This window comes from Pomacea canaliculata, linkage group LG9, assembly GCF_003073045.1.
Source record: "Pomacea canaliculata isolate SZHN2017 linkage group LG9, ASM307304v1, whole genome shotgun sequence".
In the NCBI taxonomy this organism is placed as follows: domain Eukaryota; kingdom Metazoa; phylum Mollusca; class Gastropoda; order Architaenioglossa; family Ampullariidae; genus Pomacea; species Pomacea canaliculata.
The window spans coordinates 24,829,210-24,857,195 of NC_037598.1; the positions used below are offsets into that span (position 1 = coordinate 24,829,210).

General features: G+C 35.6%; 4 protein-coding genes across 9 annotated transcripts; 1 reads left to right on the forward strand and 3 right to left on the reverse strand.

The window, feature by feature from the left end:
* Positions 1 to 903: 903 nt before the first annotated feature.
* Positions 904 to 7,879, reverse strand: LOC112571901. 3 transcript variants are annotated; one of them, XM_025251293.1, is made up of 10 exons: positions 7,829 to 7,879; positions 6,337 to 7,064; positions 5,729 to 5,968; positions 5,314 to 5,454; positions 4,848 to 5,055; positions 4,382 to 4,521; positions 3,932 to 4,150; positions 3,441 to 3,657; positions 2,858 to 3,161; positions 904 to 2,437 (listed from the first exon to the last, which is right to left on the reverse strand). In XM_025251293.1, exons 2-10 carry the CDS (start codon positions 6,697 to 6,699, stop codon positions 2,098 to 2,100), a joined length of 2,172 nt encoding a protein of 723 aa, XP_025107078.1. In that variant the 5' UTR covers positions 6,700 to 7,064; positions 7,829 to 7,879; the 3' UTR covers positions 904 to 2,097. The 3 variants fall into 3 exon arrangements, with proteins under 3 accessions (XP_025107078.1, XP_025107077.1, XP_025107079.1); XM_025251292.1 differs by lacking the exon at positions 7,829 to 7,879 and having other exon boundaries at positions 6,337 to 7,407; XM_025251294.1 differs by lacking the exon at positions 7,829 to 7,879 and having other exon boundaries at positions 905 to 2,437; positions 4,394 to 4,521.
* Positions 7,880 to 7,907: 28 nt separating this feature from the next.
* LOC112571906 (transmembrane protein 43-like) lies at positions 7,908 to 15,407 on the forward strand. 3 transcript variants are annotated; one of them, XM_025251303.1, is made up of 13 exons: positions 7,908 to 8,036; positions 8,541 to 8,655; positions 8,846 to 9,010; positions 9,445 to 9,579; positions 9,985 to 10,079; positions 10,288 to 10,337; positions 10,868 to 10,937; positions 12,059 to 12,129; positions 12,376 to 12,497; positions 12,865 to 12,936; positions 13,159 to 13,260; positions 13,734 to 13,851; positions 14,518 to 15,407. In XM_025251303.1, exons 2-13 carry the CDS (start codon positions 8,641 to 8,643, stop codon positions 14,733 to 14,735), a joined length of 1,233 nt encoding a protein of 410 aa, XP_025107088.1. In that variant the 5' UTR covers positions 7,908 to 8,036; positions 8,541 to 8,640; the 3' UTR covers positions 14,736 to 15,407. The 3 variants fall into 3 exon arrangements, with proteins under 3 accessions (XP_025107088.1, XP_025107089.1, XP_025107087.1); XM_025251304.1 differs by having other exon boundaries at positions 7,908 to 8,023; XM_025251302.1 differs by having other exon boundaries at positions 7,920 to 8,069.
* Positions 15,408 to 16,266: 859 nt separating this feature from the next.
* Positions 16,267 to 22,272, reverse strand: LOC112571912. Of its 2 annotated transcripts, none has more exons than XM_025251311.1 (4): positions 21,796 to 22,272; positions 20,753 to 21,108; positions 18,794 to 18,983; positions 16,267 to 18,237 (listed from the first exon to the last, which is right to left on the reverse strand). In XM_025251311.1, the coding sequence occupies exons 2-4, from the start codon at positions 21,103 to 21,105 to the stop codon at positions 18,127 to 18,129; spliced, it is 654 nt and encodes a 217-aa protein (XP_025107096.1). In that variant the 5' UTR covers positions 21,106 to 21,108; positions 21,796 to 22,272; the 3' UTR covers positions 16,267 to 18,126. The 2 variants fall into 2 exon arrangements, with proteins under 2 accessions (XP_025107096.1, XP_025107095.1); XM_025251310.1 differs by having other exon boundaries at positions 21,787 to 22,268.
* Positions 22,273 to 23,497: 1,225 nt separating this feature from the next.
* Positions 23,498 to 27,984, reverse strand: LOC112571913. The gene is made up of 5 exons (XM_025251312.1): positions 27,718 to 27,984; positions 25,609 to 25,814; positions 24,892 to 24,997; positions 24,373 to 24,500; positions 23,498 to 24,100 (listed from the first exon to the last, which is right to left on the reverse strand). Exons 2-5 carry the CDS (start codon positions 25,625 to 25,627, stop codon positions 23,781 to 23,783), a joined length of 573 nt encoding a protein of 190 aa, XP_025107097.1. The 5' UTR covers positions 25,628 to 25,814; positions 27,718 to 27,984; the 3' UTR covers positions 23,498 to 23,780.
* Between the last annotated feature and the right edge of the window lie 2 nt (positions 27,985 to 27,986).

Sequence of the window (27,986 nt, forward strand, 5' to 3'; positions counted from 1 at the left end):
GATTCTTACTGATAAAAATGCACATTTAAATTTGATGATGGCTGTAACTGGTTTTATATTTAAATTCCTTCTCGGACAGTCGTTGTGCCGGTTCCGTTGGCACTTCTATTGTATACGTGTGGTTTGCACATCGAACATACCTTTCTACGTAAAATGTAAACATGCATTGACTTGATAGATCAATAATATTTCTGTTTCCAAAATGACAATGGTGAATTTTACATTCCACCAGAAACATCAAAACATTTGCGCACTAAAAGACCCAACAACGCTTGCAAATTTTCTTTGTAGAAAGAACATCTAGAATGTTTTTCTGGTACAAACGACCTCCATATCTACCGACAGTTTCTGAAAAGAAAACACAATGTTTTTTCAACATATTGAACTCTTGATGAACTGCATGGCGTTTGTTTTAGACAGTCAATATATGAGCTTGCATTTGCAGACCCGTAGTGAGTTTTTTGCTGTTATTTCGATTGATAACAGAATGTTCAGCATGAAAAAACGCACTGTCTTCAAAAGAACCTTTTGAAGTTTAAAGGTTTGTTAAAATTTATTTATAAGTGGATATATTTGTATTTAGCAAGTCTGCTTCTGAAGTCCATGTCGTCAGGTCCGGAGCTCCACCAAAGAAACCCGATACACACGTACTTTTAACAGTTGCTGCCCCTCTTCTTAATTCAGTTACATTAGGCCAGTATAGACAGCAGTTTCCATTGTCATTCAAACAAAATATAAAAACAATAGCAGGTTTTTCAAATCACCTTTGTGAAAACCCCAAAACTTGCTTTCTACAGTTACACATAACAAATTCACACAACTGTACAGCAAGCATACCAACACACACACACACACACACAAACATACAAAAAATAACAGACCCCAACATTTGTGCTAAACGTTTTTGACAAAATTGTTTTCTCACCTTTAGAGGATATATATAGGTACAATATTTACATTGCTTAATACATTGTAATTAATCAATCACTTATTGTGGATTTATATATTCAGTTTCAAATCCTATGCTTCAAATAAAACAAAATCAAAGTTATTATGCAAAAGGCATACATTAATATTTCATCACATAAACCTTGATTTTATGCCATTACATTACCTGTTTATTTTGATTACAGGACAAGGCTCCAGACAAGCCAAGTGAACATTACTTGTTCTAATATTTACACCTAAACAGCTATTGCACTTTACAGAAATGTTTTTTTTAATTCTACTTCAGTTATTCATTATAACTTCAAAAAGAGAGTAATTAAGGACAATGCATGCTGGAAAGACACTTCAGTAGGCCAAGAACTCTCTCATTTCTATTTGTGTAGGCAAGGTCTCAGATCTCAGACCTAATGATGGGTTAGCATTTTCTTTTATAAAAGGGTTCAAAGCAGCTTGCAAACAAGAAAATAACGCTTTTTTAATTATCATTTCCAAACACGTAACTTAGTAAATTAATTTTGAAATTACATAGGGTAAAAGTACATTTCCATCAATGATGTTAACATATATTTAAATTTGCTTTTACTAAAAAAAAAACAACTGCATGAAATAGCTGTACAAAGCAAGTCATACTGCAGATTTAAAAAAAGCAACAAGTTTCTTCTCTTAAATTTGATAAAAGGTAGATATCAGTATATAAGGTAGATATAAAAGGTAGACATTTCTTACTCAGAGAGTTACTGAGACAGTGCAAAAACTATATCATACTTAAGTACAGGACCTACATCCCTCTGGTATTGATCATTGTATAAGGCTGATAGACTGGTTTAAATGTTACAATAATCAAACGTAAGACATAGACAGAAAAAGTCTGTCAGCTTTTAGTATTTTTCTAAATCTTTGTCTAATATTGTACAATCTTTTAGACAGCAGAAGAAAAGAAATGGGCTCTCACCCGTTCCACATTCTATGCACTTGTAATGATGAGCCACTTACACAAACTGGGCTGTGGAAATTTTTAACAGTACGGATAAATAATTATAGCTATAAAAACAGTTGAAAATATGTACTGATCCAAAATTATGGAACAGGAATGGTTTAGATGATGTCTTCCAAATAAGCATGTTGGTATGTAAAAACATATGCTATTAATTACACATAGTACTTGGCGGAGTATGCATGCCTTGGCTGGCCAGTATAGTGGAAATGAGTTGAGCTCCCTTGAGTCCATGGGAAGTGGCCATTATCTAAAAGAGGAATACACATAACAAGCTTATCCAACATGTATCCAGGCCAGAAAGCAGACAGGTTTTGTGAAGACTTTGAGCGTTTCTTACGACGGTGACCTTTAGTCATGGCCTTGAACTCTCCATCATCACTGCTCTTTTTCCCCTTTTTTCCTCCTTCAGAACCAGCTTTTGTTCTTTTTGTATCATCCCCTTTGTTCTCATGTTTCCCTCCTGTCAATTCTTTATATCGAGCTGGAAGATGCCTGTAAAAAATTAATCTTTTAAAACGACAACTCTGTTTAGTTTTAAAAGTAGATCCTACCCTGCTACAGACTACCAACTGTCCTTCAAAGCCAAGCTTCTTAGACACATTCATATTCCCTTTCTCAAAGTGCTTATTCTGCTTTACATTGAATGAATAAGGGTGAAGGCCATTGGAGTAAATTTTAGAACTTTGCCATGGTCTTTGTTGCATTCTTTTATATTTCTATTTATATTCATTCTGAAAACATAACATCTATAACATTTACTAATATTCAAAATGTAAAAAAAATTAAAAGAATCAAACAAGAAATTTATGCACTATTTTACTCCAATGGTTACTAGAGCAGACTACACATGTAGACAGTGTAAGTAAAATCTCACCAGTCTTTGCCATAATACTCATGGTTTGTAACACTTACTTGTTGTATGTTTCATATTCTTCAAAGGTCATGCAGGAATTGGACACTGCACGTCCTGTGGTCAAGTTCTCTGCTGAAGCAGATTGTACAGCCTTAACTCCCCAGGAATGACCCTGACTGCTGTCTTTCAACAGAGTCTCACTCCTAGAATGCACCAACTCATCTTTTGCTTGGCCCTCTTGTAGTATCTTCAGCAGTTGTGGAGATTTGGTGACATCAGTACTCAGATCAGCTAAGCATCCTCTAGGAACCCTGAGATGCTTTTTAAGCTCTGTATGTGGTAGCTCTGGTGGATACAGCAGTACTAAAGAAAAGCAACAACACAAGGTTAAGCAGATAAGTTTAAAAAAATTGCTAAATACTTTATATCCCTTGAACTTTTGTGACAGCTTAACAAAAAAATTTATCCCCCATGCATAGATAAGCATTTGTATCCCTCTAAAGAATAGATTTTCATTCTTTTAGGAAAAAAATTGTGCTAATACTATCCTAGAGGATGAAAAGATCAAATGCCTCCGGCCCTTTACCCTCATTCCTTACCCAAAAAGAAAAGAAAAAGGGGTGCAGACAGCAGGAACCTGACCTCTGTCAAGAAGACCTGGAGTGAGAACAAGCCCATTTTTGCTGCATAGCTCAACAGCCTGGAAGTACTCTTTAAGTGAATTCTGCCGGAAAGCATTCAATAAAGCTCCAGTTTCACCATCCAGTGTTGACTCCATGCAGTGTTCATCAACTGCCTTTTGCCCAATACGGATGATGCCCGGTGCTTCGTCATGCTTTCCCTTCTTATCTGGACAGGGCTACACAAACACCAGGAACATCTGAATGCATTATTAATAATAAAGGTGCAGTAAATCTCATACTATTAATAATATGTTTAATGTAAACATGACTCAACTGTGTAAACATTTTGTACCTTCTAAATTAATGTCTTACTTATACTGTTATATTAAATTTGACTTTGGATGGAAGCTAATGAATTCTGCCAGTCCCATTGTTCAGGGACTGGATTAATGAAGTTTGCTATATCTCGATAACAATAGATTTCTGAATGTTGTACATTTGCATGCATACCCATTTTCTTGTGTTGGCTTTCTCCAGCACAACCCTGTCTCTCTTCCTCAAGTACATCATTTCCTCTTCAGATGCTGCCACCCAGCACTCCTCACGCAAGTCTCTGGGTGGAAGTTCAAGCGAGTTTAAAGTGGAAGTTCTACTGCGTGTTTGAGGGCGTGACTCTGCATTGCCTGCAGCCTCTTTTTCACTGGCAGTTCTGACTTGGTTTTCTGGTTTCTGAGCAATAGGAAAAAGTTTGACAAAAATGCTAGGTGTACGGTAACTCAAATAGGTTTTGATCAGCACATGTTTCCTCTTTTATCTTACTTTGAATGCATGATTGGTCTGAGTTAAGGTCAATCATCATCAATCAATCAAATAAAAACAACAACAACAAAATAATTTCTACCAAAAATAAAGTTGGTTACATTTTATTTTGAGAAGTCAAGTTAATATTGTAGAGCTTATCTGGGTGTGTACCTCTGTTGTGTACTCTGCTACAATGACACTTCCTCTTGTTTCTGGACAGGCTGGTTTTGGGCTTTCTGAATCTTTCATCACTCTGTCTGAGTAACTGCTAGGAGTTGAATCCCTTGCATAGCTTAGAGCTACAGAAAGGACAATATTTGTTTCCAGTTGTTTATTGACAATGCTTAAATATGACCAAGCTCAGATGATGATGATGGGATAATAACAGCAACATCAGAAGCAGTAGCATCAATGAAACAACTCAGTATGTCTAGCAATGAAATGAAACCCAAAGACAAAGATAAAGACATATCGAAGACTGCCTAAATATGCTGTTAAGAAGTCCCGTAAAACAAAAAGAATCACTACATCACTAATTTCAAGCCCTTTAGAAATTAGAACTCTCATAGGACCTTATTACAGTGCAAAGAGAAACCAGAAGAATGATTAAAAAGAAAATGCTCACGAGATATTTTTGGTAAAATGCTTGATGGAGAAGATCTACTAAGAGTTGTTGCTGAAACAACTTGGCCACGGCGCTTTAATGCTCGTCGTTCCATCCGCAATGCTGCCAGCCCACGAGACACTTCTGCATAACCCAAACATTCATCAAAGTCCTGGTCCAGCATAACCATGAGATCCTCAATATCACCTTGTTTTAAAGGGATACGGTACTGCACACAACAACCAAGAAAAACAAAATCAATGTTTTAATTATTTAATTGCTGTGATGATGAAACAAAGGATACCATAGTTGTTTGTTCTATATTTTCATGAGAATGCAACCATATCCAGAGATGTGATTCATTTTTCAATAAATTAATTTAAACATAAGCAAAAGTAAGTAAATTTTCATTGAGAAACAACACTACTATTAGCAAACACTCAAAGATAGATGACAACTGCCTTAACAAAGATTAAATGTCACTCACATTCTCAATAGCCTTCTTCAGTTCGTGTTTTGTCAGGCGCCAGTCTTTGTTGCGGTCAGCATGTGCAAAAAGATCAATCAATCGAAGTTTATTGTCCACCAAAAATCGGTCCAGAATTTGTAGAGAGAGAGGCATTGGTGCCTTCATTGAAAGGAAAAATATAAACAATTTGTAAGCAGGAATAATTTAACATCAAACAAAGCATACCAAAAAAAATGTCATCAGACATCATTAGAGGACACTGTTTTTAAAGTGCATGTTTTGATAAAAACATCTAAAAGTTTTTCTTTAGTGAGGTTTTTGGTGATGCAACTTACTAAACACACAAGAAAATACTATACATTATTTATAATACACTTAAATAAAAGCAAACATTATCTAATTATTATTTAGTGATGTTAACCAATCTGCTCACCCTGACATTTGGTATCACAGGTGGCCCTCTTGGTTTTGGTTCAGGCTCCTTGGGTGGTGGTATCTCTGGCTTGCGGGTTCGAGCTGCCTTCATACGAGCTTCTACACGAAGTTCTAACTCTGTTTTGTCAGTTTTTCGCCTCAAAAGTTGCTCACTAAGCCCAAGGCTATTAAGATTTTCTTGGAGGGCTTTTCGCTCCTTAAACCATTTCTTATACATGGCCTCTTCTTCTGTATTTACCTTAATTTCCACAAAGCAATAGATGTAATTTTATTTCAATCAAATAGATATATAGACATTGCTACTTATAATAATAACTTTATTGCCAGTAAAGCCATACATTTTTAGAGAACAAGATACGTGCTTTAGTAAAAATATCTATAAAATATCTTGATCAAGCACTTTCAATGCAATACCATGTTAATTCCACCTGCCAAGCAGATTTCTTTAAACCCTGCAAGATAGCAAGCATTCAGCCGTATCTGTTGGAAAGTTTTCTAAACTTTGAATCAGAAACTACATCTAAATGTGAAGTTTAAAAAATATTCCCTCACTGGAACTCAAAATACTCAGTATTAAAAAACAATAAAAAACAAAGATACACATACCTCGAGTTGAGCCTTCTGTTCAAATTGCACTATACATGAAGTATTGGGATGCTGCATGACAGAGTTCAGTACAGGAGCAGGGGGAAATTCCATTTTGTTCACATATACTCCCAGCTTGTGTTTAAGTGGTGTTTCCATTGGTGGTGCTATGATGATTCGTTTACGACTGAGTGGTCCTCCAAAAATTTTGACAGCTGCTTTGTAATGCTTGACAAAAGGTAGATTACGTTTTTTAAATGTGTCAAGACGATGTTCAACTGGAATGTGGTCCATGTTGTGTTCATCAAACAGTCTATCAAGGTCAAAAGCCAGGTCCTCATTAAGGAGGACATTGGCTCCATCACGGCCTCCTTGTGGTGGCATGATTGCTGAATGAGTGTTCTTAGCAACAGACTGACAAGCAGCAAACTAGGAACTCATCAAAAGGCTAATTATAGTTCTGGCGGGTTCTATTCCTTTAAGTGTACTTCACACACATAGATATAAACACATACACGCAATGCAAATTTTGTAAAATGTTACAAACACAGTCCAAATGAGTTATTGATTTGCATCTTCAGAAATGTATCTTCTTTTTTGATCATCTTAATGCAGCCCATGATTTGCTAGTCTTCATTTGAGAACAATACATTTAAATAATCATGAGATTATAGCTAATTCAAGAAGTTAGGTGGCTTCAAGATGTTGCTACTGTTAAAACTAATTCCACTAGAAAGGAGGATGGTCATCTGAAACATAGAATTTAAGAGAGCGTTATAAACATTTTGGTAAGGTAACAATTAAGCTATAGCAATACAGTTAAACGTTTACATGATATAGGCATGCAAACCCAACCAAATAAGCTTTTAAAAAAGGCAGAAAGCAAGAAGAAAAATATCTATTTATTAGTTGGCATAAAAATTCTTAGTTGGGACTGACAGCATGGATCGCAACTTTGTAGTTTAAAATTTTATCCAATTTATGAATTTAAATGAAGGTTTGCGGATATGTGACTTTCAAGTTTGATTCCCATGATTATACATTTATAAAACAACATGAAACTTTATTTCCTGATTAAACTTATACTTATATGTATTTTTTTATTTACCCTGTAAACATGCACATTCCTAAAGGCAAACTTTACTTTCTTAATTGTAAGGCTAATATATATATACCAATCACAATATTTGCAAATTAATCCCATTAAAATCCTGGAAAACAGGATATTACAAAACTGCTTAGCACCTCAAATGTGAGTAACAAACTTGGTGGTATTATGGTCTTAATTACTATTATATAATGCACAGTTGGCATGCTCTGCTAGAAAAAAATGCATATAAGCAGCACAAGTACTAATCCCGGGATATATTGTAGCACTCTCTAACATTCATGTCTTTTGATGCAAAACTAACAATATATTTTTAGTTGAAGCTAGAAATGAAAATTCCTCATGAAGAAGAACAGAATGACCCTTAATTATGATAATCATTAAGATTCACAATCGGGATTTCACATGCATTCATCGGAGACGCAAATAGCCCTCGCCGGAAGTGTTGCTACAGTCAACAAAGAACCTTGCCCAAGGGACACAACTCTAATAGTCGATGACGAGACCTCAACACGGATGTCAGAAAAAATATTGTCCGTACTTACAATGCTGGCTTCAGCGGAGCTGTTAAACATTAAATCCAGTACACTGTGGGAGTTGGTCCGTGACTGCTGTAAAATCAATCGAGTTTAAATTCCTTGTACATGTGTGTTGTTATCGATCTTACGAAGATGTATCGCTCGCGGGCCGGTCATTTCGCCCCACAACAAAAGTCGTCCTACCTATTTTATCCGAAGACCCAAAAGTCAAATCGTCCCAAGCCCAAAGGCGAATCGATCACTGCATGATGACACAAGTAGCTATTAATGTCAAATATTACTCAAAGAGCCAAACGCTGTCCGAACAATACAGATACGCAAGATCAGCTGCCTATTTTAACAAAACCATGCTAATAAGTAACGCCACCATTTACTATTAAAAAAAATAATTAAAAAATTAAGTGGCCGCTTGACAATACGCATCCAGAGAACGTATGTTACAATGGCAAAGAAACGCAATGTGGACCGACTATTGTTGTGGGTGAAATGACCTATCGCCATCACTAGCCACATAAACTGGAGTGAAAAGTAGTGTGTCGCGAAACTTTCCCACTGAAGGCAACTGTTTTTGCTTGCAGTTACTCTTCGTTCCGAGAACAGCTGTTGACTATTTCAGTTACGGGCTGAACCATCCAGCTGCCGCGATAGTACTTCGAAGAAATACAGACAACTTAAGTCATGTATCGCCAACGGGTAAGACTGAAACTTCGGTTAGGATGATATGCGCAATATAATTTGGCATTCACATGATTCAGTATCACGCTGTTCTCCATTTGATTAGGACTGAAGAGAGTAGCATGATTTTATATTGCTATTTTTATTTATAAAAAGACTAAGATCTGGAAGCAGTTGAAATGTCTGCTAACACTGACATTACATTTAGTTTCCAGACGACCCAGGCATGCACGTACCTCACCAGGAAACCTACACAAATGTCAAATATCGACAAAATGCGACCTTCTTTGAACGTGTCAAGAGCAGTCTTGTAGCCATATTGATAGGGTTGATGCTAATTCTTGTGGCATCAGTCCTTTTGTTCTGGAATGAAGTGAGTATCATGTAAATTTTATATACCTAGAATGAAAATTCAAAGTATAAGCTGTCGTGAGACATTTATTTGCACATGAACATTTGTGGGTGGAGAAGGAGAGAATGTATTTACCATACATACCAATAATTAGATTATGTATATGCACACACAGACTGTCATACTTTAACTTTTTTTCCAAAAGATTCTATGACTTAGATGATTGAGCTATTGCTGCATAAATGACAGCCATTGGTTTTTGTCTTACAGTGAACATGAATGAGCGACACTGTGAGAGACATTACTTCAACATGTTCATTTATATTATCTCTTTTATATATATCATGTATGTATATATTATTGCTGGTACGAGAACTATTTTGAATTGTCCCTGGGGATATTGTCATCCTTCTTCATTGTAGGATAAATGTGTTTGTGTGTGTGTGATTTTATAGGGTCGAGCTGTGCAAACAGCGCAGTCCTTAGATGAAGGAATGAGAATTCTTGTTCATCTTGACACAACAGATGTAGCATTTGAAAATAACAATTTACGTCTTGTCTACCTACAAGGACAACTCAGTTCTGAAGAGGTATGTGTATTTATATTTCTATTTGTTAAAAATAAAATTTGTGCTAAGTAATTTCTGGAAAAAAAATGTTTTTTACTTGCCTAAAGGTAAAGATCTGTTAATTGAGACAAATGATAACGATGTCTTTTGCTTCATTTTCCAGTGTGGTTTGTAAAATTAATTTATTGATAATGTGTAAACTATGATATTTAATCAAATATTTGTATCCTGATAAAGTACACAAAAGCTTATCAAGAAAGCAGTGTGTACAAAAATGTCATGGAGCCTGTCCAATTATCACCAAATAGAAGAGGATGATCTAATAATAGATATTATTTGGTATTATTGTAAAATATGAGAAAATCTTCTTCTGAAAAGTTTGTTTCATGAACAACATTGTGAAATCAGCAGTTTCATATCTTGCAGAGTCTGTTTGATCCAGTGTATCAAATTTCCATCCGTGCTGCTAGATTTCGCAGGATTATAGAAATGTACCAATGGGTGGAACATGAACAGAAACGGTTAGTGTGTACTGTTCTTTTAATTTATTTATGTGGACTAGGAAGTGTACCCTGACATTGCTATTACAAATGCTAGCTGTAGCCTAGCTTAGTTGTACTTTCAAGTTGTGCAGTTTCAGAGGATGAATAACTTAAAAAAATGTATCAGTGTTTGATTTTAGTATGTGTCATATACATTTTGTTGTATTTTTATTTATGTGCCTAACAGAGAAATCAAGGAAGGAGACCGTACAAGAGAAGAAACTGAGTATTCCTACTGTGAGTGGCTTATCTGGTCTACTGTTTGATGTTAATACATCATATACTTGGAACCTGTGTGATTCATGCACATTTTAAGAGCAAGACAGTATAGTTACTTTATCATGTTTAGTATGTGTGAAACTAAGTATTGCATCTACATCTGTGATACACATCTTTTCACTGCAAACAGACCTAAATCTTTTGTACAGCATACGCTGTAATATATATGACCAAAATCTTTTCAAGATGTAACTTCATATTTTATGATATAAAAAAGTCCTATAGTAGAAATAAAGATTAAAGAAGAAAAAAAAACATTGACAAAAGTTACCACTTAAGTCACATATACTGATTGCATGCATTACATATTGTTCTTAGAAAATATTAAAATATTCTTGTAACTTTAAGACTGGTTATTTTGTTGCTTTTTTTTTCTTAAACAAATAGTTATTGTAATATTATATTCCTTTAATCACCTGGTTTTGATCACCGGATACACACATCAAGGATGAATTTATAGCATTTTAATTTTTTTATTATGTTTTTAGCTCTGGAGTGGAACCAGGAAGTTATAAAGAGTGATTCATTCTACAGCACAGTTGGGCATGAGAATCCAAAGTAAACCTATAGTTGTTTTATTATTTGCATATAAACATTAGCATATTTTGAAAAAGCATTTAAATAATATGAGTATGGAAACAAGGTTGAGTTGCTTTGTTCTCCAGCAATTTTTCTCCTTTCTTGTTCAACTTCTTGGTTTATTCATGTGACAGGTTTCTTTTAATTGCATGTTGCATTCTTGTTTCTCTTAAGTTTATTTTGTACTTGTAATTGCCTTATTATCTGTTTGTTGCCAATTTTACTTTAACAGCTGCCATTCTTCACTGTCACATAGATGTTAGATTTAATTTTGGTGCTCATTTTGTTTTCTTTTCTCTGAAACTCTTACTTTAAATCCTCAACAACCAGTTGTAGAAGTGAGTGGTTTCTGTTACATGAGAATATTACTGTATGGTTGTTGGCGATTTAATTTACTTCTGTATATAATTTCTCTACAGCACTTTGAGCAAATCGTTGGAAAAGTGCTCGATAAATGTTAATTCTTCTTCTTATTATCATTATGCTAAAACTGGTGTTTGAAGTATGCTACAACACTATATCAACCAGAATGAAGACTGTAAGAATTGTATTTGCAAAGATGACTTTCTTAAATACCTTTTTGATATTTTTTTCTTCTAAATGAGAATTAAAAAAGTTAAAAGAAAGGGAAAAGATAGTCTCCTGACCTTTTGGTCACTGGGGAGTCAGGTTTAGAGACCATACTTTTCTAACAAATCTCACTGTGCCAAATGGTTATCAGACTGGTGTGTCTTTGGGTTTTGATGCAAGTACTCTAACCACTCTTCTGTCTGCATCCTGCCAGGGAGAATAATATGATATTTTTCAGAAAGATAAAAATCATGAGGTCTCTCTCTCTTTCTCTTTATCCTACACACATGCATATATTCACTTTCTTTTTCTTCTTCTTGTGAAGTTCATGTTTTTTTAGTAGAGTGTCATTTGTTAAATGTACTTTTAAACAATATGAAAAAAAAATTGAATGCTGCAGCTGTAACATCTGTAACTTTGTCTGTTAAAGAAACTGGCACTCATTTTGGATGATGTAAATTGTTCGTTTGATAGTTACTTTTCACTAGCTTATTGTTGTCAGTTTTCAACCTTTAAATGTTTATGCACAGCTCCATGCCATATCGATCTGAGACACAGGTTGCATCAGTAGTGAAAGTGGGAGCATTTCATTTGTCATCAGGTAATGAATAATTTCTTTATACTTAACTAGGTGCCTCATAGGTAACTGAAGGTATCTTTGTTATAAATTTCAAAAGTTTATATTTTACAATGGCTACTTTCATGAAAACTCCATTGTTGCATGCTATATTGTAAACCTATTGCATCATGTAATAATCTACATACATACTAGGTCTTCAGAAATTACTTTTTTCTGCCATTTTTTCAAGTTTTGATGACTGCTTTATTTTGTTTTATTTTTTTTTAGCTTTGGTGGATCAGATAAGCGATTTCAGGCTGATACCACCAGGGACCTCTGCATCACCAAAGGATCCATCCCTGATGTTTTTCAATGGCTACTATTATCATGGCTCGCCACAGAATCCAAAGGTAAGAGATTCACCTGTGTGATCCATCCGACTGTGCTTTTCTTTGAGAAGATTAATCTGAAGCTTTAAAATAAGAAGAAACATTCTTTAAAAACAATGAAAAAGAACAAAATTTATTGACAAAAATGAAGAAAAAAATACAAGATCCAAGAAAAAAAGATCTCATCAATTACTTTTGGAAGTAGACATTAGCCACAATCTGCAGACTGAGTCAAAATACACAGTTCTGATTCATCTTTCCTTAGAGAATTTGTTTTATATACACATGAATATATACACAGAAAATCCTTAGAAACTGTTTTTAGAAATTCAAATGAAAAACATATTATCTGTGTCATAAAGAAGATGTTTTATTTCATAACAAGTAGGTGGGGGATCTAAGAGTCAAGATTGAAGCTGCTGGAATCCTGCCTGATTCAAATTTAGGACCACCCACAGATGTAAGTGATCAAATATGCTTTTGGAAGATTGAGGGTGCACACACATCTGTATGCATATGTATATGTAATCCATTGTTATTAAGGATAGTTTGTCCTGGACACTTTTATCATGAAGTAGATTCAACTTTTACCCTATAATTCTGAAACATATGCGATTCATGACATGAAACTCTTCTATACTTAATTGAATTTTATTCCTAAGTACATTATTCATTCTTACAGGTAACCATTATTGCTAAACAAAAGGGTTCTAGACTTGAAGGCTACCAAACAGAAGCAGGAGACATACTTGAGATACTATATACCGAACTGCTCAGCCCCAAGGTTAGTAGAAAGAAAAATGTAAGCATGCAATTTCATCTCAGAATTTACATGAATATGCTGCCCTTTGCCAACTGTTGCCTCCTGCTTTCCTTGCAAACACTGGAGGTAGTTAACAAAACAGTTTATCATGGAGTGCCACATACTTTGTCAAATATTGATGCTGTTGTGAAATGATGTAATTTTAATTGTGACAATGCTTCAGTTTTAATCCCCCCTCCTCTCAAACATATACATGCTAGAAATTAAAAACTGTATGACTGATTTTTTTTTGCTGTTTTTTTTTAAAATTCTTGTGAATAATGACTTTCCAGCTGTAAGACTCAAATTAAAAAGAAGATGATTGCTGCAAACTGAATATTGTTGTCATGCTTCAGAAACTCTTTTTTTGTATATGTGAAGCAAATGGGGGAATGTTGAGAAAAAAGTTACTTAAGAATTTTTCTGAACATTTCTAAAATGAATCTTGCTTGCAGGATATTTTCTCCAAGAAGCATGCAGATAATACACTAATGACATGGGCCATTCGCTTTGGAGGCTGGTTGCTGATGTTTGTAGGATTTGGTTGTCTAACCAGCATCATTACAACATTAGGTGAGACAGTGCAGGGGTCGAGTTGGTGGCAATGGCTTTGATAAAAATGTTAACAATCATGTTGATGGTGGGCATGGTAACAATGACAACAGTCGCAATATATTTATGCTGTACAAATCAAATGTTTCAAAAACATTAGCCGCGTATCTTCATTAGGCTTCTGTATTATTTTACATGAATTTTCAACCATTTAACCTTTTACCTGTTCAGTGGATTCTATACCATGCCAAGCTCAAGTGTGTATTACAATGTTCAGTAATAAGTGTTCCAACAGATACCCTGTCACAAAACATCATCATTGCTGCCTCCCTGGAGCAAGGGACTGATTCTGAGATATTTTAGAACCTGAATTTAGAGTAAACACCCAAGCATTTTAAAGACTGCATTGTCTGCTAATTATAATCTTCATCATTGTCCATTATCATTATCCATCATCAATGATAATATATTGGTAATATTAATAACATGATGACATTTGATCAGATTTTGTTGCAGAATCTTTTTTCTTTTGAGAAAGGTATAATCGGGTGTAGTGATTTAGTGATTTACTATTTTGCTTTTAGCATTTGAATGACATTTTAGATGTTTTACACATTTTATTTTTTTTTAATTTTTTGTTGTTGATGCAAAGCAGCTTGTTCAAGTCCTGCAACTCTTGTGTTTCAGTGGACTGGATACCCTTGGTGCGTGATCTTGTTTCTGTTGGAGTGGGTACCTTGAATATGGCTCTTTCTGTGTCTCTCTCTCTTACTGTCATTGCACTTGGCTGGATTCGGTATCGACCATGGCTAGGTTGTACTATTTTATTTATGGCATTTGTGCCATACATACTGGCCAGGTTCCGGAAGCCAAGTCCATTGGACACCCGATACCGAAATGCATAACTCCAGAAACCTGGAAACAGAGTTTTATTTGGTTTTTGTTTTTCAACTGTCATTCAGGTTTGTATGACAGGGTGTGGAGTGATAAAAGTATTCTTTACTTGTTTGTTGATTGATATTCTTAATCTGTTATGTGATGTCAATTTCTCTATGGTGAAAGAAAAATATAAAGAGAAATATTATTTCTAATAGTTTTAAACGACTAATTAATTACAGATTAATGTGATACAGGAGAATATCTCATGAATAATAACAGGGACACTGTGGCAGTTTACAAAAGCTGTTTATCTCTATGTTGTATAAGCATGTTTCATGCTGGTTAGTATAAGATTTTACTGTACATTTGGCTCCGAAGTGAAGTTCTACCCCATTTGTTTTCTACATCGCCAAAGAAAGGAAACCTGTTTGCATATATATACACACACTGTAGTACCTCAGCACCTAAACTCCTTTGTTCTCAAACAGCTAGGTCCTTGACCAATATATTTTAGAGCTGTTTTGATGTTTGACGCTTAGAAAACATACTAAAACCTGTATGAAATTACATGTTTATCCATAGATTGGGGTGAAACAGAGGGGAAAGAGTCACTTTGCCCTCGATTTTAATCAGTAAAATTCTGTCTTGGTGCAGTGTTCATGATCTCCACCTAAAAATATGCATGAACTGTGTGTGAATCATTGTAAACACTTCTTTGGTAACCTCAAGTTTAAGGACATTAACATGCAACTGAAGTATTAAGAATCAGGTTCATTTTATTAACAGGCAGCTAGATGCTGCAGTATTGAAAAGATACACATATGTCAGATCATGTGTATTTTTATGTCTCATTTTATTTGAAATAAAAAGAAGTTATAAATAAAATCAGCTCTGCATGGTTTGCTATAAAGCACATGAAGCTGTCCAGGACTTGGTGCATTAAAATAGAAGCTGGCATCTTTTATTTTTTTAAACTGCATTCTTCACTCATTCCTTTAGCACTTACATGTGACATTGTTGTAACTTCTTGTTGTGTGACAACATTATAAGTGTTGGTAATTATTCACTACTTTTTACTGCATGGTTGAAAATCTTGTGTTTTTTTATCCATTCTGTAAATTTCATTTCTTGGGGAGGGGAGAGATTTAAAAATATTTGTTGAAAAGCCTTATCTACTTGTTGCTCACACTGGATTATTTTCTGTTTATTTGTAGTACAGTCCTAAGTTTGGTATTTAAGCATTATCATTTTTTTGCACTTTAATTGGCAGTAGATCTTTTATTACATATGTGTTTAATAATCATATGATTTATCTATATATTCCTTTTAAGCTTTTGTCATTATTTACCTTTTAAATATTAAAGTATTTAAAAAATCATTTCATTGATTTGTTTTTGCAGGATATGTATAAATGTCTGCAATTGTAAAAATTATTCATACTGATTCATGCATATTTGTACAGTGATACTGATGCGGATATCTGTGCACATTTGTACACACACACTCTCTCATTCTCTCTTTCTTGCTCACTCATCAATTCAAAATAAATCACATACCTTGAATTAATAGATCGCGTTTATTGAGCTGAGCAAATGCACATAATATAAAAGGCATGAACACTGCATTAAGTTAAAAGAAAAGGTCTTCACATTTCAAAGCCAATGTATCTGTCAGAATTTTATCCTCTATGGAAAAAGGTGTTTCTAATTTTTTTTTTCCCCTTAGTTCAATACAACAGAAATATTCATTGATTTTATGCTACAGTACCCTGTAATGCAGATTTTATATCTTGACACTTGTCAGTTCTATAATGGTGGCCTCATTATCAACTACGTGCTGTGTAAGATTAACTGTTTGGTTGGTTTATTTAGTAGCAAAGTGCTTCCACCTTGAGGTGGTTTTGCACTATTGGTGAGGGAAGAAAACCCCCGATGAACAACCCTGCAAACAGGTGTCACATGCAGAGAGTGCCCCGAGACATGATCTGAACTCTTTTAACCACTACACTACCAGCCCCCTGTGTAAGATTAAATTTTATGTAGGAGGACTATCAACACCTTATTTAAAAACTAATGTTCTATTACTAAATCAGTTTATGTTAGAAAAAATATGAACAAAGGATGTAAATAGGGTAGTCTTCTGCCTCGTACTTAAATTTTAATTGACATTCTATACAACTACTCTGTGTTAAGTGGATTGATACATGGACTTTTATCACCAATATTCAGTCATCGAACCAATCTGCATCTTTCATAAGCTAACAGTTAATTCCATAATAAGGTAGGTTTCCTTATACGAAATTAGAATATGAATTCTTATACAGAGCAATGAAATGCAGCATTTAAATGTACCTGCAGCTGTTTATAAAAAGTATGTGAAAGGCAGAGAACTCTGCAGGTAACCTGTTTAGTCTTTCGATAATCATGACCTTTGAAGACTCTGCATGTACAATGTAACACAATATATTTTAACATAAATCCATAGAGATAAAAATCCAAGTAAAAATTTAGTTCACAACAATATAGTAACCAGTGTCACATCTTAGACAAAACAAGACAAAATAATTGCTCTAAGGTCATCTAAACGATGACCAAATACTGATTTTACATACTAAGGCATTATACTAAAAAATAGCTTTGTTTATAAGCTGTGCAGAAAATGTAGTTGGCACTTATGTGTAACATTCAAAAAATAACAATTGCTGATAAAAAAGAATATAAAAACTGAAACTGAAATTAATATTTAGAGAATTGGACAACTGCTTGAACATTATGGCAAAAAGTTGTCTTTTTGTTAGCTATAAAATCTGAAACATAATTATTAAGTAATATCTAAAACTGAGCTCCTTTTGCAATCTCATACTTTTATTCTTCGCTCTCATCACATAAAAAAACATACATATATAAATATATCTATGAAATATGTGTGATTTGAATATGAAGTAAAAACAATTATGTTGTCTTATGTCTAACAATTATGCTGATGGATGATGCTCGTAGCAGTGCCTAAAATATGTACATAAAGAGGAAACAGTTTGGCATCACAAACATGCTGTATAAGCATACTAATAAGATGTTTCCTACTTGAGTAAATGCATGTATTTGTGGAAGAAAACCTGGTAATTCTAGTACTGTACATGCAGAAGTAGTTCAAAGCCTGGTGTTTACAGTGATACAATTTATTTGTAATATGCTTTTAGCATATGACACGAAATGAAGATCAACTGTAAAACCTTAACTAAAAATTTTTAAAAATGCAGAAGACAAAACTTAAACAGAGTCTTTGAAACTACCAGAAATGTTCATGAAAATGAACAGATTATAGAAACCTTTTTATGTAAAAGTTTGTCACATTATTTTGCCATCTTCATCAAAGGAAAATTGATGAAACTAAATAATGGCATATTTAAAAATTTGTCTACTTGAGAGTTCCACTCCAGTTGATAGGGTTGTAGCGCAGGACCTCCCGGTCATAGTGGTTCTCCAGCATTCGTTCTATTCTTCTTTGCTGCCACTGACTTTCCATAAACTGTGAACAAGGTAAATAAATCAAATACTGATTGAATTCATTAAGCAACCAAGAACTAATGGGAGAGTGGCAATTCCAAAACATAAAAAAGTAATGTGAAAAACCTAAACATCCCCTAAATAAAAAACCCTCCCCCCCAAAAAAAAAAGAAGACAGATACAGGATAAAACACTGACAGGTTACTCTCCAACATCAGACTAATGCCAGCATGAAAGCAGTTTAACTGGTCTATTCCATCTCTATATATAATCTCATTGTCAAATTGGATGCACATCACTGCATGCAAGAAAACAATGATAGTAACAAAAAGAAGTTTTTACACCATCAGGATTTTGGAACTTTATCTGAGCTTTTTCAATAAAGCTGGAATGCAGAAAATCTTGAAATGGTTGTTAACATGGAATTTCCATTGAATTGTTTATACAGTCGAGTTACAACATGCTGATGCCTACATTTTTTTTAAAATACTGAAGTATTTTATTATTCTTTGTAGTTATAATTTATTACATAATTGGGTAAAATTCATATACTACTGGAAAAGTTGAGTGCAACATACCCTCTTGTTTTCATCACGATACTGTTTGAGATAGTCGTTTTTCTTGGAAAACGCTTCATAGTCTTGTACAAGGCACTGACGGTCATATTCTACTGCTGCCTCACTCTCTCTTACTTTGTCCTTCAGTTGTTGTCTTTTTAGTGCATCTTGATCTGACATTTGCTGCTTAAGCACCTCACGAAAATGTTTCCTGTGGGGAGACAGAACAGAAATATTTCTGGATCTTTATTGTTTTACTGCAGGAACTGTGATTGTTTGATGAATGGTGTGTGCGTGTGTGCATGCTGTTTCCCCTAGAAATGTCTACAGAACTTGTACAATGACTGGGAATTGTGGTTTTTTTTTTGACACACATCAATACTATAGTTTGTTTGGTGCATCCATACCCCACCCGATCCTCTCAATAAACACACACACACATATGAACACGCATGTTTATATGTAAAAAAAAAAAAAATCCAAAACACTTTTTAAACACATTTGCAGAACTGGAAATCCTTGCAGGTCAACTATACCAGCTATGAAAGAAATGAAATCTGTTTACTCGTTCAGTTGTATGAAGGACTGTTTGGTAAGCCAAGGTGCCTTTGTTAAAAAAAAAAAAAACACTTGCAATACCTGTTTTCTTTTGATTAGTGAGATTAAAGCTTGACTTAGGGCTGGTTATAGCTGCACTTTCTTTCCAAAATGGCAGTGCATGTATAATTTTGTGTGAACTGTACTGGACGATTTCTTGATGACTAAAATCAAAGAGGCATAACTTTTACTTAAGCAGTGTATTAAAAGACTTAGTTAAAAAACTAATTTTAATTTGGCAATCCACCGGAACCTGCACTTGACATTTAAAGTGTTTTTAATAAAAGAATTCTTTAGCTAGTCCTAATCTTCTTGGTTTCTTTCTTGTTTCTCTTGTTTACAACATCTTGTAAATAATTCTGTCAAATGGATTTGTCACATTAGGATTTAATACCATCCCACCATGAGTCTCCAAATTCTTTTTCTGTAGAGTATGTATAAATGCATGGACTTTTTTGTGCATGCATCCACATCTGTAATTATCTTTTTTTTATTTTATTTATTTAGCAAGGAAGCATTGTTGTGGCAGTTAAATGTCATTGAATCGTTACTAAGCAGCTCTTGAGAGTACATTATTTATATGGAACTATATCACTTGATTCTCTCCTTCATTTTATGCACTGGTTACCCATCTGTTCTCACATCTAGCACAAATTGTCCGTGCAGTGTTTTAATGTCTTTGCAGGCCTCTGCCCTGACCATTTTCTCTGAACTGCAGCAAAACAATGGAACTCTCTCCCCTTCCATATCCGCCACCTATCCACCATTGAATTTTTTATAATGTGCAATGAAGACAGACCTTTTCCTTGAGCATTACTCCTAAGAACAGTCCACACAACGCTATTCCTTTTTCAATCCCTCCCAGACAATTCCATTAATTGCTATTTCTACTCGTCTTCCTCTGCGGAATCACAACACTCTCAGTTCTTGTTATCTGATTCCTCTTTGCTATATTTTCTATACTTGTCTTTTAATTAGTCATCAGCTCTGTTGGTTATCCTTCTGTTCCTTCATATGTTGTCAATGTCATGTTTTTGTCTTAAGTGTTAAGAGTATGCTACTTATGGGCATGAGTATGCATTATACAAATCATGATATGTTATTATTTAACTGACTGGTAGGCTGCTTCTTTGTTTTGTGTGAACAATGTCATGTTATGAATAATGATCAGGAAAATATTAATTATCAGCACCATGGTTATCATTACTGCATGATCCAATGCAAATGCATGCACATATACCCACACAGACAAACTTGGTAAACACAATTAATTCTAGTTGGGGTTCTTGCACAGTTACACAGACAGTATTTTGACAGTTCTTGACTGAACACTAGAAGACAGCTAAGCAATAAACGCTTAACAAAGATGCTAGATTTACCCACCTGTATGCTTCTTGATCTGCTGGTGACCCATAGAAAGGCTTTGACCAAGCAGAGTGAAACCTGCTGTGTTCCCGCTGCTGCATAATTATCCGCCTTTTGTCATTATGCCAGTGTTGATCAACTGTTTCCCAGCTGGCATTAATACGGCGTTTTGGTATTGGTGGTGCTAATGGATTTATTCTTTGTGGAATCTTCATATGATCCCAGATAGACGTAAGTTCAGGTGGAGGGTAAGGTCCATACATTTCCCTATCAGCAGAAAATGACCGAGGGGTGGGAGTTGCCATTGGGGTGATTCGTGGCAATGTTGTTGCTTTGGCAGACATTGTGTCTCTCATTGGTGAGATCTTCATTTTCTACAGAAAAAACAAAATGTACTTGCTGTTAAAAAAAATTTCATAAAATCCTCTTAATATATGAGGATGATGATGATGTTGATTTATAATGCGCAGGTATCCATTCAGAAGAATATGGTATAGCTCATTGCACAGAAAAAACCAAAGAAGAAAAAATAAAGTGAACAAATATATAAAACCCCAGTAAAGTAAAAAATATAGACAGAAGTGTTTCTTGGTTGTTTAAGACTGTTTTGAAAGAAACAGATATACATGAGTTAAAGTAATTAATTAGTTAATTAACAAATTAAGTCTCTAATATTGTGTTTTTTTAATTTTATGTGACTGTATTAAACAATATTTCCTTAGCAATTTTTGAGAATATATAGATGTTACTAAGGATAGAAACTGCGAAAGAAAACATACGAGGTGGACAAATTAAGAAAAATGTAGGAGCAGGATATGGAGAATTAATTAAAAGAACGTAGATAAAAGAGAAATATATACTACCTATCAAGTTAATTATTTGTGGAACTTAAATCATTCAAACTCATGAGTGTTGTTCTCCTGGATGGATGTTTTGACGACCGGGTGCCGAGCTACCCTGGATTATTTGTGAACAGCTCGAGCTTTATCAAACAACAGGAGGGGATCGATGTACTTGGCTGTTGCTAACCTTCTCGCGCTTCTTTCACCTACCTGACACACCTGCTGGCCTTAGTCCACTTGACAGTTGATGGAGGAAGTGAGAATTAACAGCTTTTCATACGTGCCATGGCTGTGAACTATATCTTTGTCAGCCTTTTCTCTTGCGTTGGATTACAACACAGACCCAGTGCACAGGCGGACTCCTGGTCATGTGACATCAACGTCGCTACGGCTACCCCGCGAGAGCCTCGTGTTGACACCGCGGGGTCACGGTCGGGGCGCTACCGATAGAGGGCGCACCGCTGTAGTGTCGTCTGCTCGGTGACATGATGGTCAATCGTCTAAGCTTTGAATAGTCAACTTTATACAAAGGAGGAGCGATGAAGAGTGTAGCAGGGAAACAACAACAACAACAACAACAACAACAACAACAACAACAACAACAACAACAACAACAAAACAAGAGAAATTCTGCTGCTGGATTAGCTGCATTGAATCGACTACAGGTAACAGCTTGCAGCGAGCGAGGATCTGCTTTAAGAGAGACTGTACAGGTATTCAGGATAATATCTAATTTATTTATAAATTCCACAGTTTAATCGGTCATTGGGTTAAATGTATGTCGCATTAGCTGACTTTAACACGAATAGTCAGCCTCTCTGTTAGCTTGCACATATGTTTATTAATTCAAATGAAGTTTGCTTGAATGAATGTGTGTGTGCACGCGCGAAAAAGAGAGAAACTTGGGACAGAGCAGAAAAAGAAAGAAGCGCAGAAGTCACTCATATGATGATGGTCTGGTTCTTCTCAGTACAACAACAATAATAATTATAATAATCGTGTGGTTTACATAAAAAGCATCCCCTCAGCACTTGAGACAAGAAAGAGACATGGACAGCAAAGGACGGAAGGAGAAACAATCATGCAAGCAAGTAATAAAAGATAAACATACAATATGCAAAGAACAAAATGAAACAAAAACGCAGAAACGATTGAGAGCTGCAAATATCTGCAAAGGAAGACGAGCACGCGGACTAGTCAATAGCGGGAAAAAAAGTGAAAGAAAGGGAGAGTGGATTAATCAGTTGGTGTTAGAGTAATGCTCATGGAGAAGATGTGCTTTCAATGCATATTTAAAGGATTTGATCACGAATGTGTATGGTGTTCACTTTCTCTCACTCTAGGACTTACAACTAATCTTTGGGTACTGTAGAAATGGTATGGTTACCTCTGTGTGTGTGTGTGTGTGTATGTTCGTAGTAACCAAACTTTATAGCCCAATCTTCTCCACACTCATGTCAAAATTAATCCACTTGTATATCCTGCTGAACTGAATTAATTATTCTTACTTGAGTGGAAACCAGCCAGTGACTAACCTGTTTACAAAGCGTGCCCCTCAAACTAGCTTCTCAGCCAAAGCAAGGAAACACGTGCCTTCATTGTTGATGATACAGTCAAGTCATCGGAGTGTGTAACAGCGATAACAGAGATAATCTCCATGATTTGAATTATCGATCTACATTTTGTAGGTTTGCGTTCCATCAGAATTGTAAAACTTTGTTCACTTATCTTAGCACGCGATGCTCTAGATGCTCAGTCACGCGCGACTGCACGCTCACAGTGCCGTCGCTGTCTTGTGTAGGCTATATAGTATATTGATGTGGTTGTAGTCGTCCTAATGAATGGCAGCTGGATCTGGCCTTGCATGCACCTTCCACGCATGTCTGTCAAGCACTCGCATGCAAGTTAAAATTGGAAAATCTTTAAATTTACATCATTAAACTTTTAACTTGAGCAAAACATAAAAAGTTTCGAGCATAAAAGTTTCCTAGGATCCATTTAAAGTTTCCTCATTTGAGAAATGAACAATTCCTATGTTATGTAAGTAAAATAATTTGTGAAGATTATCTTGGTTTTTTTGTTTGTTTGTTTTTTTCACTCGCTCAGGTCATATTTTCTTCTCTTCATAACTTCAGACTCCCGTCCTTCATTGCACGTCTAAATCAATCGCATTTTGTTTTTGTTTGCATTCTGCGTTCATATTTCTAAACGTTTTGACCGTTATTCTCGTTTTCTTTCACAACATCGGAGTATGCCGGCGGCAGGACCATAGGCGGAACACGCGAGCAGAGGCCCGCGGCAAAGAACCTGTCAGATGATGGACATGCAAGAGGGTCGTTCTCAGTGTAAGGTGGCGGTTGTATTTCACTGCTGGAGAATGATGTGAAGCAAGTTCTGAGGGTTTGTGCTTGAAAAATCTTCCAATCGTGTCCCGAAGTTATCAGCGACGGGACTTGAACCGTAGACACAGATATCGGCCTGCTTCTGCCACTAATGTAATGCGCATGTCCTGGTGTGGATTCATCTTAAAAAAAAAAATTAATAATCGATGATGATCATAGCAGTGATTCTAATGGTGACGACGATGGTAAATAAGTGTAAGTTTTGTTTATAACTGATCTTTGTTACACTAAGTGTTGCTCTTTTTCATATGAATAAACTATTTAAATTATATGTGCACCTTGGCAATAATTTCAACACATTTCTGTAATGGTAGTTACAGATGTAGACATTGAACAGTACACTTAGACGACATTGCATGACAACTGTACACTATAAACTATGTAAGTAATGCACCTTGTTGTCGCCTGGCCATCATGTTCTGCAGATGCCTGTGATAACACCGGTAACGCACATAGCAAAAAAGAACGACAGACACCAGAATTACGAAGGAGCCCAGCATGGAAACTACCTGAATTGTGATGCTGAAAATGCAAACAAAAATTTAAAAGATGAAGTCATTACAGCTTCACTCTACTATTCAATATTAAATCATTACACAGTATCATGTGCACATATTGCATCCATGCGTGCCTCTTTGTGAGCGCGATTATGCACTATATAAATTATTATTATTATTATTATTATTATTATTATTATTATTATTATTATTATTATTATTATTATTATTATTATTATTATTATTATTATTATTATTATTATTAAATAGCCAGAGATGCTTCCTGTGAATTCTTACATTACTTCCCTTTAGTGCTTCTTTACTTCTGACGGCTTTATGTACAAACCATTTCCTACAAGTTTCACCTTACAGATGTATCACTATCAACGCATCAGTCTATGAATATACCTGCTCACCTGGACTGGATGTCACAGCACTTGCCGCTAGTGCAGCAGCCATGTATACAAACAATACCACAGTCGGTGCGATTCTCACTGTTTCCCACACTGTCAGAATCAGGGGCTGCGAGATGAAGTGTACAGCAAACATTTTATTTTATTATTATTATTGAACAGTGCATTTTCTGAGATTAAGGCGCTTTACAAAAATGTACAATAATTTTATGGATGTTCAGTTTTGTCCATTCAGTCTTGTGCTTTTTCTTTTCTTTCATAGTCCAAGACTTACTTAAAAGTTGATATGTGTATGTCATAAGAGGCAACTATGCCATTGGCTGACGAGTGTACATGTTCAGCTGAGGGTATACTACAAATCCAGAAAATAAGGGCGTTTATAAATAAATTACAATTTAAATCCAAACATTGAAAAACAAACAAATAGCCACTACACTTGAAGCAGTCTCAAAACAATACATTTCGCAGCAAAATTTACATAGCATGGTAACAGAGCCCTTTCACGAAAATTTAAAAAATGCGGAAGCTTCATCAGAAGTTGCTCAAGCTAAACACATTATCTTCTGTTTGAATAATAAAATCTTGAAGGGGACTGTAAAAGTAAATTAATTATTCGTAATAATAAAAGACCTGATTAACAAATTTTATGGCAATAAACCAGTACTGGTATCGTACAGCGATGAAAAGAGATAGGTATGTTTATAATGTATATATACGCACCAGCCCTGTATAATCCCATTAGGAAGTGAAATCTTTAATTTCAGCAAATAGTCGAAGGTCATTTGTATCACAGAAGTCTGGCAGAGCCGAGGTTTGGATCCTCAGTGTAATGCCAGCACTAGACAGCTTTCCTGCGATTCTCTCTTTACGATGCAAGCGGCCTAATCCCTTCAACCAGTCCGTGAGAATTTAGATACACCATGTTGCTGTGACAACAGTAAATATGCATGCGCAGAATAAGAAAACAGAAGAAATAAGACAAACTGAAAGTAGGAAAGAAATGTCTAGATAAATTATAATTCCGAACAGTTCATAGCTTATTTGGTTATGTTTTGTCTGTTGTCCAACATACAGACTATTATGATCTTTTCTTTAAGTATACTGCTGTGTGCACTAGAAGTCCCGAGGAGGAAGAGGTTAGTGCTGGGTGTTTATGGCATCCTGAATACCTTCAGTTCCCACCCGGATATTGTTACAGGTCAGGTGAAGAGCTGTAAACAGGTTGCAGGGGTATAGTGCAGTGAGGGTGAAGATTATATTGTAGGGGACAAGAAATGTCTGTAACTTTAGGACCATAAAGTGTTACAGTGTCTTCTCCTGACATGAGACAAGTAGATGTTATTGTATCGGGTAGTGCAGCTGAACTGTTCAACAAGACTAACAACCTGTACACCTGGGGTCAAAGGAGCAAGGATGCATGTTGTCATTTTTCCTCCCCTTCACGAGAAATAAGATCCTGTCGTGTGTAGTGTCTGTAGTCTTTACAACATCGTTCACCGTGTCTATTAAAAACATTGTACAATGCGAAGCCGCTATTCACTGTTTCCGCCGCCTTGAACATTTCCTGAAAGATCGCTGCGGGGGACTGTACTAAGCCTTGAACCCTGCAACCTCTTGCTAATGGTAGGAGCTTTCAAACACAAAGCTACAAAGCCTATTAAAATCTTTAGTTTAAAGACAGCACATAGCCGATTGATATCCTTTGATATTTAATTGTCGCCGGCTCTTGATCCATCAATATTTTGGATTAAACTTTACAATATTCTGAGATGTTTTGCTTTTTCTCTACCCTTTTCCTGGTCAGAAAATGATTAAACCTAAGGGTCGTGTTCTAGAAAATGTAGCAGATGTAGGAGTTTCAGTGCTCTCCCTAGCCTGATAGTACAAGTGCTTGAACTGTAGTCTTAGTTTCAGACTGACTAATTAGTGTAATGAAAGGTGTACATCAACAGACATTTATCTATAACTGTCATTACACTGTACGTGACAGTGACATGTAAGAATTTGGTTTTCTATTGAGGGCGAAGGTTTATTTTTTTTTCTCTGTATATGTCATAGGGTTCACTAGGAAGTGTTTCGAGTCCACGTGAAGTAAAGGTCGTCTCATCTGCTGGGCTTTCACGAAATACAAGTATGCAACACTGGATGAAAACGTGTCACATATGAAGGAATGTTATACATTTTACAACCCACATTTTATTTTGTTCAAAACTAATCATTTTGAAGAAAATGTTAGCTGTTTATTTAACATTTTGTAAGATATATTTAAACCAATTGGCAGTTGCTCAGACTAAGCGCGGACCGATAAAATGTGAAATATATCAACAATGGCAGTTACCGTACATGTTAGTACACTAAAATGTCTGCATACTTGTCTAGCCTTTTGTGTTCACAAAATGTTGTAATATTTTATGAATCATTCTTGGCAAACATTTGACAAACAGTCGATCATATCGATCCTAAAGAAATCAAAGTACTTCACAATAATTTGTCTGAAATGGTCGACAGGGAACAGCTACATTTGTGTCACAGAATGGGTGTGGTCTACATGACCACAACACAAATAAACTGGATATGTAAACATCTGATCGCGAGGCTTGTGCAGCTTTCAACCCGTCTGTAGTTAATGCTAGGGATAAATAACATACAGTCAGTGTCAGTCACTACTCCCAGTCTTTTTGCAGCCGCGTCTAGAGCTGAGAACACAGGATCGAATCTCTATTGGCACTCACACAAACAATCTTTCCATTCTACTGACTCTAGCATGTCGATTACAATAGCACTAATCAACCCACTTTAAATGATTCCTCTGCTTCTTCCATTACTCACGTGTAGCTAGTCGTAGTTGAAGTTAACCACACGAGCACAGGTTACAGGTGAGTTCACGCTATTTGAACACGGGCTCGAGCTGGGGAACACAGTGCGTACAGCAGCTCAACACTAAGCCCTCGGCGACATCACGTGACGCTTCCTCAAGCGAGACGCTTTCTCTACTTCAACGTCGCGTGCTGTCATCTCTCGTCCTTGACTGCTGCCACTGACAGGGTTGGCCTCTGACCTCGAACAGTCTATACTTACACCTCGGACAGGTCACGAGC

Coding starts and splice junctions, on each gene's coding strand:
- LOC112571901 (XM_025251293.1), bottom strand. CDS start 6,699: ATGCCACCACAAGGAGGCCGTGATGGAGCCAATGTCCTCCTTAATGAG. Junction 4,151..4,381: donor CAACAGAGGTACACACCCAG/ATAAGCTCTACA, acceptor CCTATTGCTCAG/AAACCAGAAAACCAAGTCAG. Junction 3,658..3,931: donor AAGCCAACACAAGAAAATGG/GTATGCATGCAA, acceptor GTGTTTGTGTAG/CCCTGTCCAGATAAGAAGGG.
- LOC112571906 (XM_025251303.1), top strand. Junction 12,498..12,864: donor GCTCGCCACAGAATCCAAAG/GTAAGAGATTCA, acceptor CATAACAAGTAG/GTGGGGGATCTAAGAGTCAA. Junction 13,261..13,733: donor CCGAACTGCTCAGCCCCAAG/GTTAGTAGAAAG, acceptor TCTTGCTTGCAG/GATATTTTCTCCAAGAAGCA.
- LOC112571912 (XM_025251311.1), bottom strand. CDS start 21,105: ATGAAGATCTCACCAATGAGAGACACAATGTCTGCCAAAGCAACAACA. Junction 18,984..20,752: donor GCAGATCAAGAAGCATACAG/GTGGGTAAATCT, acceptor GTCTCCCCACAG/GAAACATTTTCGTGAGGTGC. Junction 18,238..18,793: donor ATCGTGATGAAAACAAGAGG/GTATGTTGCACT, acceptor CCTTGTTCACAG/TTTATGGAAAGTCAGTGGCA.
- LOC112571913 (XM_025251312.1), bottom strand. Junction 24,501..24,891: donor TGCTGTGACATCCAGTCCAG/GTGAGCAGGTAT, acceptor TTGCATTTTCAG/CATCACAATTCAGGTAGTTT. Junction 24,101..24,372: donor GATGGCCAGGCGACAACAAG/GTGCATTACTTA, acceptor TTTTTTTTTAAG/ATGAATCCACACCAGGACAT.